Source organism: Manacus vitellinus, unplaced genomic scaffold (assembly GCF_001715985.3).
Source record: "Manacus vitellinus isolate BGI_N305 unplaced genomic scaffold, ASM171598v3 scaffold_40_pilon, whole genome shotgun sequence".
Lineage (NCBI taxonomy): Eukaryota > Metazoa > Chordata > Aves > Passeriformes > Pipridae > Manacus > Manacus vitellinus.
Window position 1 is genome coordinate 6,130,083 of NW_021940541.1, and position 18,153 is coordinate 6,148,235.

Here is an 18,153-nt window from a genome sequence, read left to right on the forward strand (position 1 = left end):
CAGGGAGTTGCAGAGAGTGAGGAGGTCTCCCCTGAGCCTCCTCTTCTCCAGGCTGAGCCCCCCCAGCTCCCTCAGCCTCTCCTCACAGCACTTGTGCTCCAGTCCCTTCCCCAGCCTCGCTGCTCTTCTCTGAACTGCATCATGCTGACAGCAGTTCCTAAGTTAATGGGTTAATGCAAATTTAATGTGCTTCAAATGATACCCACGGGAGCACTTACCGGGCAGTGTGACTGCTGTGGTGAGCCAGAGTTTACCTTCCCCCTGCCGCTGCTGGGGGTGCTTGTGTGAGCACAGGGACCTGTGGATGGGCTGCTGTGCCCCTCCAGAGGGCAGGTGGCAAAGCAGCAGAGCCATTGGAGTGGAGGATATTTCTCCTTTTGTCTTTCCTTGGGTGGTAATGCCCTGCTCTCTCCAGTGAGGGCACACACTTTACTCTGTGTTTTAGGGTCACTGAGAGTTGACATCCTGGGAGAGGGATGGGTAAACAAAGTGACTACAAGGTCAGGGAGCCTGATACCCTAAAATGTTGTGAGATCATGAGCTCTGATGCCACCTTGTTCTTGCCATGTGGAAAGGTGTTGCTAAGAGTTTTTAGCTGGGTAGCAGATCAGATCCTTGGAAATAGCAGAACCATGAGGAATCCCCAGCCATGGGCCTCACATTTTATTTTGTGCCAAAGAGAGTTAACAGTGTCATGAAACCCAGTAAGATCATTGTTGCAACAGGATCATGGAAAATTCAGATGATATTGCCTTAAAATTAAATAACTTTCGTGTGTGCATTTTTCAGACAAAGAATTCTTTTTTTTCCCCAGTGCCAGTGCAAAGGTAATGCTGGTCAAACCTCTGACATAAGTGATGTCAGATGTCTGTTGCTATGTAATTAACTTTGTGATGATAATAGCATATTCCAATAGAAATTGCAGATGAACTGTTGAAAGGAAAAGACCTGTGGTGGTGTGTGTATGTGTGAAATCAGAAATACTTCTTCCCAGCTCTGTTAATTGCAGAAGTAAAATGAAAAGAAAACACTGAAAAATAAAAGTAAGATGTCACTGTCTGTTGCTGTGTATGGAGTTTCTTGTTTAATGAGTGACTTCCTTGGATTCATTTCAGTCTGTCAATTTATTAAAACTAAGTTATTTAGGTTTTATCTTACTCCAAAGTAAGACGATAAATACTGACAGGTATGAACTAACTGTGATCTGAATTGGTTAAATCTTGGATAAGAGGATCTTTAAATTGAGTTAAAGAATGCCTAAGTAAAATTCTAAACTTGCTAACAGATTCCTGGGAAATAATTGAAGACACCTAGCACATGATATAGTACTGTAGAAGTGCTGAAAAAGTTTGTGTTGTATTATTTTCTACCATTCTCAACTGTTATTTGTGGCTTGCTGAAATTCAGATCATAATAGATCAGAATATTACCTTCAGTTTCGGAAGTGTAAGGGCTCTATGAAAATAGGATGTAAGTCAGTGTTTGTTATTTACTTTACTTCCCAATGTCAGTCTGTGGTGCTGTTTCCTGATGTTTGATACAGATTTGGTTGAGCAAAAAAGAGTTTCTGCGTTCTGAGGAGGAAAAAATACTGTTATGAATGGATCTGATTAGGAAATTAAAGTCAAGGAAAGTATGATCTGTAGAGAGAAATGGAATCCTGGGGCTGTTTTTTAAAGAGGTGCTGCAACTGCCACTTCAGTGAGAGGAGAAGCATGCCTTCCCTCTGCTCGAAAAAACAAATTACAAAATTGGCTTAATCCATTTGTGATCTAGACTGGAGGATAAGAGTAACATCTGCTCTTGCTCTTGAAATTAGTTGCTATGTTTTTCTGTGCAAAGTGGATTTTGTTTACAGGAGCTTGTCATTCTCTCAGAACCTGAAAGCTGGCATTTCTGTTTGAAGCTGTGGTCAGGAAGGACTGTAAGTACATTTCAGGTTCATCTGATTTTTGAAAAAGTTCCTGCTCCACTTCAAAAAGACAGAGAAACAAAAGAAGTCAGAAGGGCAGTGCAACACAGATGTGTTCCTTAGTGTTGATCTTGCCCAAAGCCCCCCAGGCTGAGTGAGCCCTGGTGCCTGTGCTGGGGGGCTGAAGGCAGGGAGGGGCAGGATGAGTGCCTGCTACCATGGTCTCTGCTGGGAGCACTTCTCTGAGCACTGAGATGCAAAAAATAGAGTGAAGTGTGAGTTCATTACTTACAGGGGAAACACTGCCTGAGTGAACATTACTTGGGCAGGTTTTTCCTGCACAAATGCTGATTGGTTCCACTTTGGTTTTGATAGAGGAAATTTTTTTAAATCAGCTCTCTCCTATCTAGACTGCATCTCATCAGATAAAGTAAATATATAACAAAAATTATACCATGCACAGATTCATGAACATGGTTGTGTTTGTGAAACACTTTTGCCCTCACACATACTTATCAAGTCAACGCTCTTCAAATTAAACAGGGTACATTTGAACTAAGTGAATATAACCTGATTATTTTCCTTACAAAGGCAAAGCTGGCTCTTGTAAATAAGACTGCTGTATTCAATGCTTGGGAGAAGTTGCTGTGTGCAGAACTACATAACTGAATGTAACAAGCAAAGATACAGCATCTTGTTTATAAGGAGCTTCAGAAATGAGCCCTGGCAGTAGGGGAGGATGCAAATAATATCCCCATGTCACTAGGGAAGGGGTGGTGGAGAGTGTTGTCTTTGTTCCTGCTACACCTAATTCCACCTACTGCATTAGGTGACTTATAACCAGAAAAACTCAGAAATAGGTGTGTTTTCTCCTTATGTAGCCACTGTCTCTTCTGGTAGTCCTGCCCTGTAATCTCCATGCCCTGGAAACATCCTGCCTGTTTAATCTTGTCTAGCAAAATGGCAACTACTACATGAAAGTGAATAACAACTCCTGAAACTCTACTTCTAGTACTTGCAGTAGGTAAAAATGCAATGGCAGAGAGTATTTACAAGTAGCTGCTATTCTTCTCTTTTTGGATATTGGCAGCTTAGTGCCCAAAACAAGGTTGCTTTTGGCTCTGACAGAAGGCAAAGCTATTAACAGTGCACTGTTGTGTCTCCTGGGTGGATCACTTGGTTTCTAATTATGAGATTTTGCAATTATCCCTGTTCTCTTCCTGAAAATTGAAGAGTTCCAGGCTGGAGTCCTGCCCGGGCAGATTGATGAGGAGCTCAGCACCTCCATACTGAGAAAAAAGCAACAGTAGCTAAAACTGGTCATGTAGTTGGAAGCTGTTTTAGAGGGCAGCCTGAGTAGAGTGTTCTACTAATTCTTTGCTGACAGTAGTGTTGTGGGGGAAGTAAGGATGTATCAGATGGATTATGGTACTTCCAGATAAGTGGTAGCCTTAGCACATCACTGTAGCACTTCAGCCATTCCTATGTCTGTGTAGGAGCTGTTTCTTTCCTTTTACAGTAGTATTTTGAGTGCAGGAAGTGGTATTTACTCTTGTAAGAGCAATCTGCTGGTAAACACCATTCAGTACAAGATGGTTCTTCCCAAAGAAGCATCTGCCTGCACTTCTGTACAGTAGTTACTCAACTAGGAAGTCAGGTGAACTTTATCAGAGGGAAAACTGCTTTCTTCAGCACTTCTGAGTTTGTTCCTGTTGACTGGGGTGATTACAGGATTAGCTACTGAAGCCTGAGCATACAGAGTGCTACCCTGGGTAGATCCTAACAGTACATAGGCAATTGCTTAATGTAGTTCTCCATGTCAGTGCTTGTGTGAGTTCAGAGCTAAAACACAGTGTAAAAATAGATCACAGATATATTTTTCTCTTTTTCAGAAGTTTTTCTCATGGTTTTCCAAGAAAAAATTCTTTGAAAAAAGTCTGAAGGAGGGAGACCACTCACAGTCTACTTCATTAAGTTAGCAGTTTCTGGTTACTTACACAGAGAGTTTTTCCTCTGAAGATTCTTGCATATGACAGCTTTGTTCCTTTCTAGTTAGGTCATTTGGATTCAGATGAGATGAAGAGATCCTGTTCTATTTTCTTAATTTTTATTTTTTATTGGAGGGGTATTAAAGTTCAACAGAGGACTGTTTGTGTTGGAAAAGCTTTTCCTTTATAAAGACATCAGGAAGGATATTTCTACTGTGTTGCTGCTTTCTAAAAAGCATCAGAAAATGTGAAAGTTGGAAAAGATTGCCAGCATCTCCTAACAATGAAGTTGCCCAACTGTCCTTTTCAGTTAAGAAGGTAGAAATCTAATGCAAAATCATAGAGGATGAATCTAGTTAGAGGTTGATAAATGTAGCAGGGAACATGTTTCTTGAGCAGGGATTTTCCTGTTGGTGCAGTGGGTAAGCAGGAGTGTGTTGCTCTGTGGGCACCCAGCCCTACATATTTAGCAGATGTGTGTTTATTGTGTTGACCTCCAGAAGCCTGTTGATGTCAGTGAAGGAAGGGACCCTCATCTCTTTGGCTGTGCTACTATGACACAATGCCTTTTGTTAATAAATTCCATATCCAGCCTTTGTTTGTGAATACAGAATTCTCTGTTTGAGAAGAGCAGTGTAAAAGGCTGAGAGGACTGTGATTGATGCCAGGTTCATGGCCTGACTGTACAGCTACAAGAGACCACAGGGTTTATTTTGATGTGTGCTGGGTTTTTTTATTCACTCCCTATGCCTCACCCTTCAGCAGAGATAGACAAGAAAAAGATGGATTGGATTGACACTTACTCTGCTTGAGGTGGCATTTGTTTTCCCCCCTTCAATTTTGACATCTGTGTCAAACAATCTGGATGTGAGAAGCAACCTGTCATTGTCTTGACATGCAAACTGCAGAGAAAATCCCCTGAAAAGGGGAGAAAACACTCCTCATTTTTCAGCTCCATGCAGAAAGCATTGCCCCCACCCTTCCTGTGTGCTGCTGCCCTTCAGATTGACATTCGAGTTGTTCTTTGTGCTTCTCGTTTCCATGTCAGATCTAATGACTGTGTTTCATAAGAAAATAGCAGTTACTTTCTTAAGTGAACATGTTCTTGAATGCCTGTTCTGAGTTGGTTTTGACAGAAAGCATTGAGCATCATTATAGGTTTGGTGCCACAGGAGATTGATGACCACAGGCTGGTATCTGGCAGGTGTGGGCCCTGCAGGAAGAGCTGAGGTTTCATTGCATCCTTTAGGCTACATCTACATTAGCAGGTGGTGTGCTGCAAAGGGAGCACATCTACAAAGGGTGAAACACCTATGTGTTGGGACCCAGTATTGGCCTTTATGTGCTTTTGGAGAGTTTTATTTTGCACTTGCTACTGTCTGGTCCTTTGGAGAGAATTCCAGTTAGCAGCAGTTCAAGCACATCTGGTTCAATCTTGCCCAAAAGGAATTAAAGTAATATGCTCCAAGGCAGCTCTGTCATACCAACCAAGGAGCAGTAAGTGGGGATGATTGGTGAATTTGCTTCAAAATCACTTTTCTAGTCTGAACTAAAGCTTTAATATAGAAACTGCCCTTAAGCATTTGAAATCACTGTTCTTTTTTTCTTTGAGACACAGAGTGACTACTGTGATGACAGAAGCAATATGTTTAAAAATGTCCTGTTTGATTACTGAGGCCCTTCTGTAATATATTGGATGTTACTCAGCCCCTGGACACTGCTTTGCTTTTTCCTAAAAGTGTGTGAAATTAGTATGAGAAGAAAATCTGTACAACTTCACTCTGCCACCTTCACAAACTGTTTCTTACTTTTTAAGCCTAAGAATGATACAGGGGGAAAAAGGTAGAAAAATAAACATTTAAAAAGACAGAATTACTGGCCTGTGGAGTGACTTGCTCTCTGTCTTTGCAATTAGCCTACATGTCAGGATAGGGAAAATTAAATGAGAACATTCCTTCCTGAGGGCCTTAAAACTGCAGCAAGGTAGCAGAGCACTAGTAGAAAATACTGCTTCATTCCAGTGTATTTGTGCCAGCCTAAAGCAGGGTGATTTCTGTTAGAATTCTTCTAAAACAAAAAACTGATGTACCCTTTTCCTCAACTATGAAGCTGTAGAAATACCAGCTTCTGACAGATTTGGGGGGGCAAGAGGGTTCTGTAGCATAAAGAGTCCTTTTGTGAGATGTAGAGAAGGGATCTATTTATTCTCAGGTTCTTCATTAAAAGTAATTTTTAAAGATTTTTGTGCATCTGTAGTACTGTGACTTTGTTCAGTGTTTAATCTCTAGCTTGTTTTGCATAGGCAAATAGTTCAATCTTATTACCACCCCTTCAAATTTCCAATTCTGACCTCAAAACCAGTGTTTTCCTTCCTGTCCTTCCTTCTTTCCTTGCAAATGTTGGTAGACATAGATAACTGATAGAGAAAATCAGCTGCACTATTGTTCCACTTCTTTTCCAGCCCTTGGGGAGTGTGCTGGGATGCTGTTGTAGGAACTTGTCACACTTAATGTCAACCCTTTTCTTAGACCTCAGCAGGTACCCTGGATGGTCACAAGGGCTAAATAAGACAGCTTTTGTAGCTGGTGATCTTTCTTATACCCTCTGTGCTCTGCAGATCTGCTGGAATAACCAAGAATAACACACTCACCTGTGTAAGGGTGGTATCACTGATATTGAAGAAGCTGTAATTTGACAGCTAAAGACTAATTGTGTTGTAACCACGTTGGAGACAGTCTGTGTTGTTACCAGGTATTGTAGAATACCCTCAAATTCTTTAAGTAACAATCTGCAGGCAAATTTTGTCTCTGAAGTAAACCTTTCATCGAAGAGCAAGGTCATTTTTAAAAAATTGCAGCTGTGTTTCTTATTTTCCCTGTTTCATGTTGATTAAGTTGGAAAATACAGTCTCAAGTAATGGTCATTGTGGTTAATCTGCCTCCTTGGCAAAGAAATAGGAATAATGTTCCCATTTCAATAAGTCTTCACAAAATTATAAACGTGAGAATACCACCTTATTTTCCAATTATAGAAGTCCAAAAGCATATATTTCTACATTTATAGCTTTGTTTCTCATATTTATTCTTTTTACAGCACTGAGTATTTTCCATGTGATTAAGACTCAGAATTTTTGTTTTGTAGCATTTTCATGAGATACTTAATAAAGCTTTTGGTTTAGGTAATGAATATTTTAAAAGTAATCTGTGGCTTTATTAAATGCCCAGTGGCAAATGCTAGTAATAAATAATAAAGACAACTTTTTTATATCTTTTTTTTTCTGATCTCCATTTTAATTCATTACAAACTTATAAAGAATTTAAGTTAGTAAAACTCTATTTTTACTTCTGTTTAAAGGAAAATGAAAATGCAGGATCATAAGGAGGTGGATGAAACTGCAAATGTGAGGGTTAAGCCAAAGGGAAAGTCACTTTTCCTGCAAAAGGCTTTTGAAGTTCTAGATCAATAATTAACACGTAGGAGTTGTACCTAGGTTAAAGTAATGAAAAGGTAATATATGATCAAGCTTCAGCAGTAACTTTAAGAATAAAATAGGCAGCAGGTGAAAGAAAAACAACAAAAAACCCTCAAGAACCCCCAAATGCCAAACAACAACAGTAAAAAACAATCACAAAAACGTGATCAACCTCACAGAAAACCTCAGCCCCAAACAGCACCACCAAAGACCTGCAGCCACATCTTGGGTGCCAGGAGTAGCAGTTCCCTCCTGTTTAATTGCTCTTGGCACGTGGGTTCCAAGCCAGTGCTTTGCATGGGCTGGATTGGAGAGTAAAGGTTGGGATAAAGGAACCATCCTCAAGGGGAGTGTGATTTTATCCCAGCCAAGTGGAAGTGTTTGTGTGTAATTCAGCTGAGAGAAAGGTGATTTATTAGAGGGCAGATCTGACTGCCTGTGACCTGCTGACCCTCCCCAAGGGCAGCAGGGCCCGTGGGGCTGTGCTGCCCAGGTTTGCTGGGGCTGTGCCCTGCTGACAGCTCTGGTGCTGCTGCTGGGCATCCCTGAGCACCTCACGGGCACTTGTGGGAGGGCCCAGTGCCCTGGCAGCATTAAACTTGTTCTACTGCACAATAATTGAAAGAATGAAGGCCCAAAGAGCACAGCTTGGACAGTGGGACACAGAGCTTGTTTTCATTAAGCAATGGGTTCTGCCTCTCTTGGAGACTGAAGAGCCAGCAGCTGACTAAGGCCTGAGTTGTGGAAGCTCCTGGAGTTGCTTTTAATGGGAATATGGTTTATATTTTTTTAAAGTGCATTGTTGAATAATTACAGCTTTGAACACATCTGCTTAGGTCATACTTATGTGTGATTTGTTAAAATAGCTTACTTTGAAGCTACTGTAAAGGGAGGGAAAAAACCATTGTTTAATTAACATGAGAAAGTTTCGCTGTCCTGCCAGAAAAGTTACATCTTTGCTAAGCCAAATAAATCTGTTTTCAAAGGAATGTTGAGGGATAGAAAAAGATTTTTAGAACAGCTAACCCGTTAGTTTTTGCAAGTCAATCTTGAGTAATGACCAAGTGAATTTGAACTTTGCTACTCCTGGAACTGTTGGGGTCCTGGATCTTGCCCCAAGTGCCCCCCTGTAATTAGGAAGGAGCTTGAACATTCGTTGAAGGATGAGGTTCTTCAGTGTTCCTGTGTGATAACGGGGAAACTCGATTACTGCAGAGTACCTGAAGTGTTGCAGGTTCATTCCTCACTTACTCCAGTATAGTTCATCCACTGTTCCTCAGAAATCCTTCAGGCTATTTTGGGTATCGTGTCTTACCTCAGCTCAAGAACATTTCAGAGCTTCTTGTATCTTTCTGCAATTAAAGCATTTCATCGTGGGAATCCACACTTCTCTTCTTTGATTCTGCCAGGAGTTATTTTTGAGACTGTTTGTAGGTTAATTAACTTCTTTGCATATTAGTTACTTGCTCTGTAGAATGTGATGTTAGTTCATAAACACTGTGGAGGTGTTCAGGTATTATCATAGTGTCATTACCACTGTCATTCAGCTGAGGTTTAGGTTTATTCTGTCTTTGTAAATGCTGCAGGTGGGAGCAGGTAGGAGTCTGTGCAACTTCTGTCTTTTAGGGTCTCGTTAGTTATGCTAACAAAGCAAGAGGCAAAACCTTAGAATTTGTTAGTCTTAGTCTTTTGTGAGATTGTAAAATAACAAGAGAGGTGACTTCAGCATGTGTGGCACAGCTCTTTCTATTCCTTGAGTCTGAGGGACCCTCTCTCAAGAAGTAACACAGGATAGAGTGTCTGGGTTGGTGAACATGAATTTGTGTGCAGAGCACTTTTACAGCTTTTATCTGTTGACATCTTTGTGTCTAAACCTGGCATTGGGGTCATTTGGATCTGTCCAAAGAGAGGAGTCTTGTTTGTTATTGTGGGAATTGTTCTGAAAACACAAATCCTACAACAGTGCTATTCTTTCTGCAGAGATTGATGTCCAGCTTTTGGGAAAGGTGTAGACTGGGCTAGTTTACACTGTATGCTTCTTTAATTTTCTTCATTGAGAAATGGGAAATATATGCCATTACCTTGTTATATTGTTGTTGAATATACTATCGTGCTTGTGTTTACTGACTGTAAATCAGGAGCAAGTGATTTACATTTGCACTGTAGCAGGATATGTATGCACTTGCAGAAACCAAGATAAGAAATGGTAATGTCTGAAGCTGCACTAAAGTGATGAAGAAGTTGGTTTTGTTTTAAGTAATTTGTTTTACATACGTTAGGAATCTAATTTACTGTCTGTATGTAAAGAGCAAATTCACAGTTCTCTGGCCACTTTGCAAATCTCTTGGTGAAGCCTAACCTGAAGTAGCCACAGTCTGACTAAAGACACACATATTATATATGCACACACATTGTTTGGATTGTGCATTACTGTCACATTATAAAGCATTATGCCCATTTTAATTCTGTGATTTGTAGCTTAGTTGGCTGCCAAGAGGCTGTGTGAAAAATCTTTAGGAAAGAGCCTGTTTGAAACATCTTTAGGGAAGGGACTGTAAATATGTCATTACAAAACAAATCACAGGCTCTCACGCCCTCAAGGCTTCAGCTGAAATGAGCAAGCACTTTTAAGATGGCTCTTCATAAAATAAATTCATCTCTAACAGTTAAATATAACAACTTTGATTACTTGAAGGTTAGAAAAAATACTTTGTTTTGATTTCCCTGTGACATGAGCCACTTAAACACCTTCAGAAAAGAAGAACATGCTACTGAAGGTTTTTCTTTTTATGGTAAGTGCCATAGTGGCAGATGCTGAAGCTGGAACTGGAGATGCTCTGAAGCTTAAAAAGCAGAATTTCTACAATGTGAGCCCAAGAGATGTGCCCTTTAGGTAGAATTATAAGGCATTTCTCCTCTGTAGTGGGTGTACAGAAAGGTGTCTGTATTGCTCAGCTCCTTTGTAGACAAATGAAAACTGAGAGGCAGCAGTTGGTTCACATCTTCCTTCTCTCACTTCTCTGTGTGTGTGTTTCTGTAATTCAGAAAGCTCATATAAGTCATCATCAGGATAAAGGCCAGCTTAGAGCATAGTACAAGTTGTAAATGTGCTATTGCCAGGTTTTTCCACAAGAAGACACAATTATTGCAATATTTACTGCAGAAGATACCAAGAATGAGATTAAATTGTCAATTTGTGTTTAAAAGAACAGCTTTTCTTATTTGATGTTTACAGTTTTTACACTACGTGTGCACAGAGTTTCAATCCATCCTTGGTTTTATGTACAAGATTCTAAATACTGTAGAGCTGGGATTTGTGGATTTTCGGGTGTTTAACACCCTCAGTTTGAGACTGCATCTAAAAATAAATTGTTTACTTCAGTTCTTTGTCTGAATACTTAGAGCCATTGCTTGCTGAATTTTGCCTAACGGCTCCTACTGCTTCCAGTGGATGAAAAATGGGTTATTGCACATTTTTGTCATACATAATTTGAACAGGATAGTTCTATTTAGAGGTGATCTTTTATTACTCTAGGGAATTGAGTTGTCAGGTTCAGATGGTTTTCTTTGTGAGGACATCAGATACCAAAAAAAGCACAGCTACTGTGTTTTTGATGGAAAAATATATGTGTAAGAGCCTGTATTTCTTGGTTAGAAAAATTGCTGATTCTCTTAATTTTGTTTCAGCTTTACTTTTGGAAGCTCAGTCAACACCGTTTCAAATAACTCCTTCAACCATGGCAAATATTGTGAAAGGCCTGTATACACTACGACCAGGTAAAAAGGAACAATGCTTGTGCTAGTCTCATACTGTGATATGTTTCCCTAAATATGTATCTTCCTACATGTGTATAGTCTCTATTTAATGCACAGTTAAGAGAAGAATGTGTGTTGTGTTCTGTCCATCATAATGCTCAGTTCTGCCCTGGTTCTTGTTGCCCATCTGACCTGCTCAAGGTACCATGAGAATACCAAATACACTTAAAAATACCAACCCAACCCTCTGCTCTGGAGACAAAGGGCAGGTCTGTATAAAGGAGTGTGGAAATGGTGGAAGTTACATTGCAAGTGGCACTTCAAACAGTCAGGTCTTTGACATGAGGTGAATGACTTTTTCTTCTGTGAAGCCATTGTTTGGTTGGTATTATTTCATGGAAGAAATAATTTAACTTGTGAACACATCATGACATCTTATGCAACAACAATGATGTTGAAGGGAAAATGGTGTTGCAGATTTTGATCAATTCTGTACCAAAATCTTTGGTTCTGTAAGTTTTGGAGAACTGAGCAGAGCTTTGCTGTGTGTTTGAGTAGTTTTTAGAAACAGGAAGTGTTTAAAATATCCATAAATAAATGGTACCTGCTTCCCTTTTTTTTACAGTACTGAGAGTTTCTTCTTACCTTGGTGTGACTGAGAGGAGGGTTGTGTCTGAGCTTCAGTCTATTTTTGCTTTGCAATCCCCATTTATGGGATAGAAATGAGGATGGGAATCCTTTACAGAAGTCCTTAGTGCAATATTTAGCATGTAAGCCAGGAACGTGGTGGACCCTCCCTTTACAAAATGCATGGATAAAGCACTTCCAGGAAGACCCAGATGATTGACTTTAGGTTGTCACTTGAACAGATACACATTTGCTCTAATTGCCTGCTTCTCAAACTTCTCAGCCTTTGAAAAACCGAGGAGCTTTAATGCCATTCCAGCCAGCAGAGCCCAGGAGAGACTTCTGGGTGTAAAAGTTCTTGGGTGCTGCGAGTTCTTGAGGGTGAATTCTGGAACCAGCCGGGCGAGTGCTCCTCTTGGGTGGTGCTGCTCCCTTCCCCTGTGGGGTGTGCTCCATGGGATGTGTCAGGGCTCTGGGAGCACGTGGCTGGGAAGGAAAGCAGCAGCTGTGCCCAGAGGCAGGTCTGGGGATCCCAGCAGGGCTCTGAGCTGGCTGTGCAGGCAGTGACAGGAGGAGGATGCTCATGTGCCTGCTGGCCCTGGGCTTGCCCTTCACTTACTCTTCTCTTATTTACTCTTCAGGTTGAAAGTACCTGAAAGCTGTCAGGCTTCAAATGTTGCCAGAAAAGACTCTCTTCTAATTCCAGCTCAGCACTGGGACCAGTCCTTTTTAACAGCTCCATCAGTGATCTGGACAAAGGGGTCGAGTGCTCCCTCGGTTGGTTTACAGACAACACCAGTTTGGGCAGGAATGTGGGAATTGGGATGTGCCTTAATGAATAAATTTAAAAGCATCCCTTTTTTCTAAGTAAAGATTAGATTTAAGATAACTGCTACAACCTGTGGAAAGTCTGGCTGCAGTAATACCTAAGGGCTATTTATTTTTCTCAGACCTTGTTATACAGTTGCTACAAAACCAGTTTTCATGCTTTGCTCATCTCTTCTGTGTTTCTTATAATCAGCTGTGAAGCAGTTTTAAGGTAAACTGTCTTGCTCCTGTGAGGCAATGTTCAGTGTAGTGAAATTAAATCACATTTCTGTCCTGAAGCTGAACTAGTACAGGTTAGAATTGCATTTGTTCATCTAAGCTTTGGAAGAGCAGGGAGAGAAATGCATTATTTCATTAAAAATGGAGAGTGGAGAAGCAGGGTTGTGTGATGATTCTGCTGTGCTTTTTAGAAGTAAGGCTCAGGTACATTTTGTGAATGAGTTTCCTGGAGTAAAGGGTCTACAATTATCTGATTTTCAAGGTGAATTTGCTGATCCTCAGTTGCCTGTCCTTGAGAGTGTCCAGAGACTCAGAAGGTCTTGTGAGATGCAGCAGGAACTGAATTTCAATTTGATGTGGATTCCTTTATCTACATGTAAACATCTGATTTTAAACCTGATTATTTGTTTTGCTTTAAGACACGATTTCTGTGGTTTTTAGGGATGGTTTTGGTTTTTTTCTTTCTTTTAATTCAAGATACTGATATGTATTTAAAATAAAGTTACATTTGCCAAAGAGTAAAATTTTTACAACATATCTCTTCCACATGTTTTGTTGTTGCTTTCTGTCTTTTTACAGAATGGGTACAGATGGCACCAGCTTTATTTTCCAAATTCATCCCAAATGTTCTCCCCCCTGCTGTGGAATCTGAGCTTCAGGAATATGCTGCTCAAGACCAGAAACTTCAAAGAGAGCTTATTCAGAATGGATTTACAAGGTAATAGTTATTAGTATTCAGTAGTGATTGTTCTGGATGCTGCTGCAATGGTAAAAATGGATACACCTAAAAATATTGAAGAAATAATTTAAGAGTTCATAAAAAACTTCCACAACTCAGTATCCATATGAAATATTGGCCTTGTTTTCCATGTGTTGGAACACTAACAACCATGCAGATGGTACCAGAAAGTAGATGATTGGAAGGCTTGAAATATTTTGATGAAACAGATTGCTTTCAGTTCATGCATTCCTGTGTTTTGGTTGTGCTTCTACTGCCTGGTCATGCTCTTGTTCAACTTCAGCATTTACTTTGGCTGTTTGTTTTTTATAAGCTCTCCTTTTTGGTTTTTTTTGATGCTTCTGAAAATGTCAGTTGATGATTTCTCCTTATTCCACTTTCAGAGTTATTCGTACAGACAAGGTGTCTATTTTAAATAGGCATTTCTCTTCTGAGTGTTGAACTGGGAGGGGCAAAAGGAGGCAGAACAAACAGTAAAAGTCCCAGCAGAAAATGTTCATACTGTTCATTGTTCACTCTGGGCAGTGCCTGTTGCTCTTCATCTTTCCTGTTACCTGTGCAATGCTCCAAATCTGGTGCTGTAGTTTGAACACCCACTAGGTGTGGGTGTGTTTAGTGTCAGATGTATTTCTGGATTTCATCCCACGTAGTTTTCCTCAGAGGTAATCTCTGTCTTCAAAGCTTGGTAAATTATTGAGCTTCAAAGCTCTACTGTTGACCCAAATGCAAATGGTTTGGTGTAGACTCTCCTTGTAAGGCTTTCTGTTGACTAAAGGAATTTTTTAGAGAGATATGCATAAAAATAAAGTCATAAGAGCTTGAGCTGAGAAAACTAGTGCATATGGCCCAAGAAATAGGAGTTTGACACTTTAAAACTGAGTAGGAATATAATGCTGACAAAAGGATACAATGCACAGAACCAAACAAAAAAAGGAACAATTTAGTTGTGTCTAACTTTCAATCTTGCTAATTCTGTGGGTGGCTAATGATAGTTCTGCTTACAAGTGCATTTCACCAGTTTCACAGTTCTTAGGGAATTAAAAATGAGGTTTCAAGTTGTAACAGTCTACATCCACAAAAGCAATCGGTTTCAAAAATGTTTTTCTTCAGTTACCTGAAAATGAGAGGCTTTGTTAGCTTGGCTGTGCAGTTCTTTGGCTGGTTCTGTAAGGAGGAGACTATAAAAAGCTGGGAGAGGTAGTAAGGGACACTGACCATTGCAAAGACTAAATGCCTACATGGTGCTGTCTTGTTGCAGACTTTGTGGGATCCTCAGAATGTATTTTAGCAACTGCTGTTTTTATGCAGAAAATTCTCTTGACTGTGGGACTAATGCAAATTTGTAGGAAACAGTTCCTGTCCTGTGTGATAGATGTGGGCAAAGAAAAGAGTGGGGCTTGAGGACAGTCACGCAGGCAAGAGCTGAGTAAAGGTTTCTGTGTCACATATTGTTTGCAGAGTCTAAATTCTGACTCTTCTTTTTGGCTTTCTGGAGGATGGGACCTGCTGGTTGTTGGACATGTGGAGAGTTTTGGTATTGCTTGTAGGTTTACAAAATTGCCCCCTCCCAGCTCATGCTTTTGTGTAACTGCAGTTTCTGTGTAGCTTGCTTTCACTTTAGGAAATAAAAATGCAAACTAAAACTTTGCAGAGGAATAACTGATGGATGGCACTTAGTCTCTGATGACTGTGTTTTGCACAGTCTGTTTTATAGGGTTGTGCTGTGGGTGAGTCAGTGCAGTCTGGTAAACATGGGGGTTATAGAAAGTGTTTGATTTGAGTGTCATCATTGAAGGGACACAGGCAAAAGATATTATCTCTACTTCAGTTTTATTTGCTACATGGCATTTTTCAGTGGTATTTGAAATGCATTTTGCCTTGAAAGGTATTTCAAAGTGTAATATGCTTCTTCCTGTTACAAACATAGGTTATGCTTGTTTATGACTTGTCAGAATTTTTCTGAGGTTATATTCCTACACATACAGATGTATAAAAAGGCTTTCTCTTTTATCAAGAAGCATGCCAAGTCTCTTCTGGGTTAGTATTAAATGTCATCTGTTCTCCTTTAATTGTGCCAGAAAATGGTGATGTTTTTGCTGCTGTATTTCCTGCTACAATAACCACAAGGAACACAGCACAGTGAGGTGTCTTCAGCAGCATTAATTGCATGTCAGGCTCTAGTTAAAGAAGGAAGTTTATCACCACTGTTAAGTACTAAAATCTGCTTAAAGAGCAAGTATGGTCAGCTCAGACTTGCCTAGGGTCTGATCGTTGGGCTTTGCCAGGAGCATCTTACCTTTTCAGACTGATAGATACAGAGTTTTTTACGTAGTTTATGAAGTTTGGTTGAGGAGTTTGAATTGAGGAATACAATTTTATGTGTGACTTCAGACCATGCTGAATATGAGCAGTTTTTCTCATCTTCATTTTCTAAAAAATTATCTTATGATATCAAACATGTTATCCTATGAAATCTGTAACAAAAAGGTGAGCTAATTTAATCTACAAAATATAGCTTATCCTTTTGTTTTAGTAAATTGACAATCCTGCAGTAGTGTTATTGTTACTATGTTCTCATTTTGTTTCTAAATCTCTACAAGTTGATGGTTGTGCTGAGGTATTTTGCTGTTGTTTTGAAAATCATCAAATGGTTTGGGTTGGTGGGGACATTTAAAGGTCCAACCTCCCTGCAGTGAGCAGGGACATCTTTAATTGAGGTTATCATGAGAATACCTTTCTCTCCCTTCTTTCCCAGAGGTGACCAGTCACGCAAGAGACCTGGAGAAGAGCTTTACAGTAAGTGTGCCCCTGACCCTGCCCTCCAGGTGGGGACTCAGGTAGTGGTGGACTTGTGGGTGTTGAGGGTGGTGATGTGTCAGAGGCTGCACCTCCACGTGTATCGAGCTGCCTGCAGTGTAACCTTGACCACGCCAAGGAAAAATACAAATTTCTTGGATCTAGAGTCTGGCTAGCTCTGCCAGAGTCCCACAGCCACTATCCTGGATACTGAGGCCTGGATACTTCCACTTGATTTAGGTGGAAGCTGAGGTCTTGAGGAAAAAGAACGTAGTTCTCCCAAGTCTCTGCCTGCTCAGGATACACATAACAGACAATGCTGTGAGCCAGTCCACCTCTGTAAATCACCCACGGGTGATGTGTGTTTCTGACTCTTGACAGAATGGAGAGTTTGGAGGGTTGTGCTTTTCAGCTTGGAACCCTCAGAGATGTGTCTGATCCAGCACAGGATCCCCTGCCCTGGGTTACTAAAGGCAGTGTACAAGTGTTGGAGTCATGCAGCAGGGAAGTTCTCTTCTGTTTGTAGCTGAAGCCTCTTGCTGCATGATTGACTGTGGGGTTCTTCACTTTGTTCCCTTGATTTCCTCCAGTGTAGGAGAAGAGACACAGAGAGGAGTTGGTTGCTCTACTCCAGGCAGCCCTAATTTGGGTGCAGTCGGTCAGAGGTCTCATCTCATCGGTCTTCTGCTCATCTTCTGTGCTGACTAAGCATTTGGCCAGGAAAGACTAGTCCTGTGCAATCTAGGTTAGGATTGAAGTACAAGGCCCTGATTGTCATTAAACAGCCTTGGGGATTGGGGAATAGTATCTCTTGTGGGACTGTTGTTAACTTTTGTTCGTTTTATGGCATTCTTTCCACCAAGTTTCCTCTGGTGCTTTCAGCTCAGTATGTTGGCTTTATTTATTACCATAAAATGCCAGACAGTTTTGTGATGAACCCTTATTGTAAGCTGAAATGAGTGAATGGACATTTATATGGTAAATCAGCTTCTCTTTATACTGTTAATGTTTTACAGGCAATGCTGTATTTTTGGGGAATGGGGGCCAAGGGACATAATGTGGAAGTTTAATATGAGAGAATTTCTCCAACTTTTTTCTATAATTTCAGGTGGCTCATCAGCTTGTGCAAGCTCCAGGGGATACAGATAGTGAATATACTGGATCAGCTTCTACTCCCAGCCAGAAGAGACACTGGAGGAGCACAGATGGTATCTGGAGCCTCCTTTGGCAACTGCTGATACTCAAGCTCTGACACGAACTTTGCCTCAGAGAAGAGTTTTGGACTTTCTTCTTTGTACAACGTCAGTTGCTGCTACAGTTGGGGTGACTTTGAAAGACATGATTCCTTGGTCTGGCCTATCAACAAGTTCATGTTCTGTGACTTCTGTGAGGAATGCACCTTGAAAAACAATCCTTTCAAAGTGGAAGTGGGCAGCCGAAATCAGCAGCTTCCAAAAGCATTAGAATGGAAGAATCCTTTTTGCACTCTTTTCTTAATATTAAGGACATTCTTAAAACTAGTTAACACGTCAGTGTATTAGTTTTTGAACTTCCAAGTTATTTTCTGGAGCTTCTACTTAATAATAAGAATAAAGTTACATTATTTTGCAGTATTTGTTTGTTAGTTTAAAAATTGTCACCTTTTAAGAGTTGGTCCCTTTGTCACCGAAAATTGGGAAATAAACTCTCCAACCAATTTGGTAGGTTAGAAAGCCAACATCACTGTATTACCAGTGCTGGGTGCATGGGGATTGCTCCACAAAGCATGCATACCAGCAACCTAACAGACCAGCTTATGTTCATGGCACTAATCATA

The 18,153-nt window shown here is 40.5% G+C and overlaps 1 protein-coding gene across 1 annotated transcript in view; it reads left to right on the forward strand.

Annotated features, from left to right (window-relative positions):
• Positions 1 to 17,947, forward strand: part of CACUL1 (CDK2 associated cullin domain 1) — a 37,526-nt gene extending 19,579 nt beyond the window's left edge. The window contains exons 5-8 of the mRNA XM_018078506.1: positions 11,060 to 11,149; positions 13,382 to 13,520; positions 16,297 to 16,337; positions 17,446 to 17,947. Of these exons, the coding sequence (XP_017933995.1) occupies positions 11,060 to 11,149; positions 13,382 to 13,520; positions 16,297 to 16,337; positions 17,446 to 17,486 (311 nt within the window). The 3' untranslated portion in view covers positions 17,487 to 17,947. The remainder of the gene's footprint in view (positions 1 to 11,059; positions 11,150 to 13,381; positions 13,521 to 16,296; positions 16,338 to 17,445) is intronic.
• Positions 17,948 to 18,153: the final 206 nt, after the last annotated feature.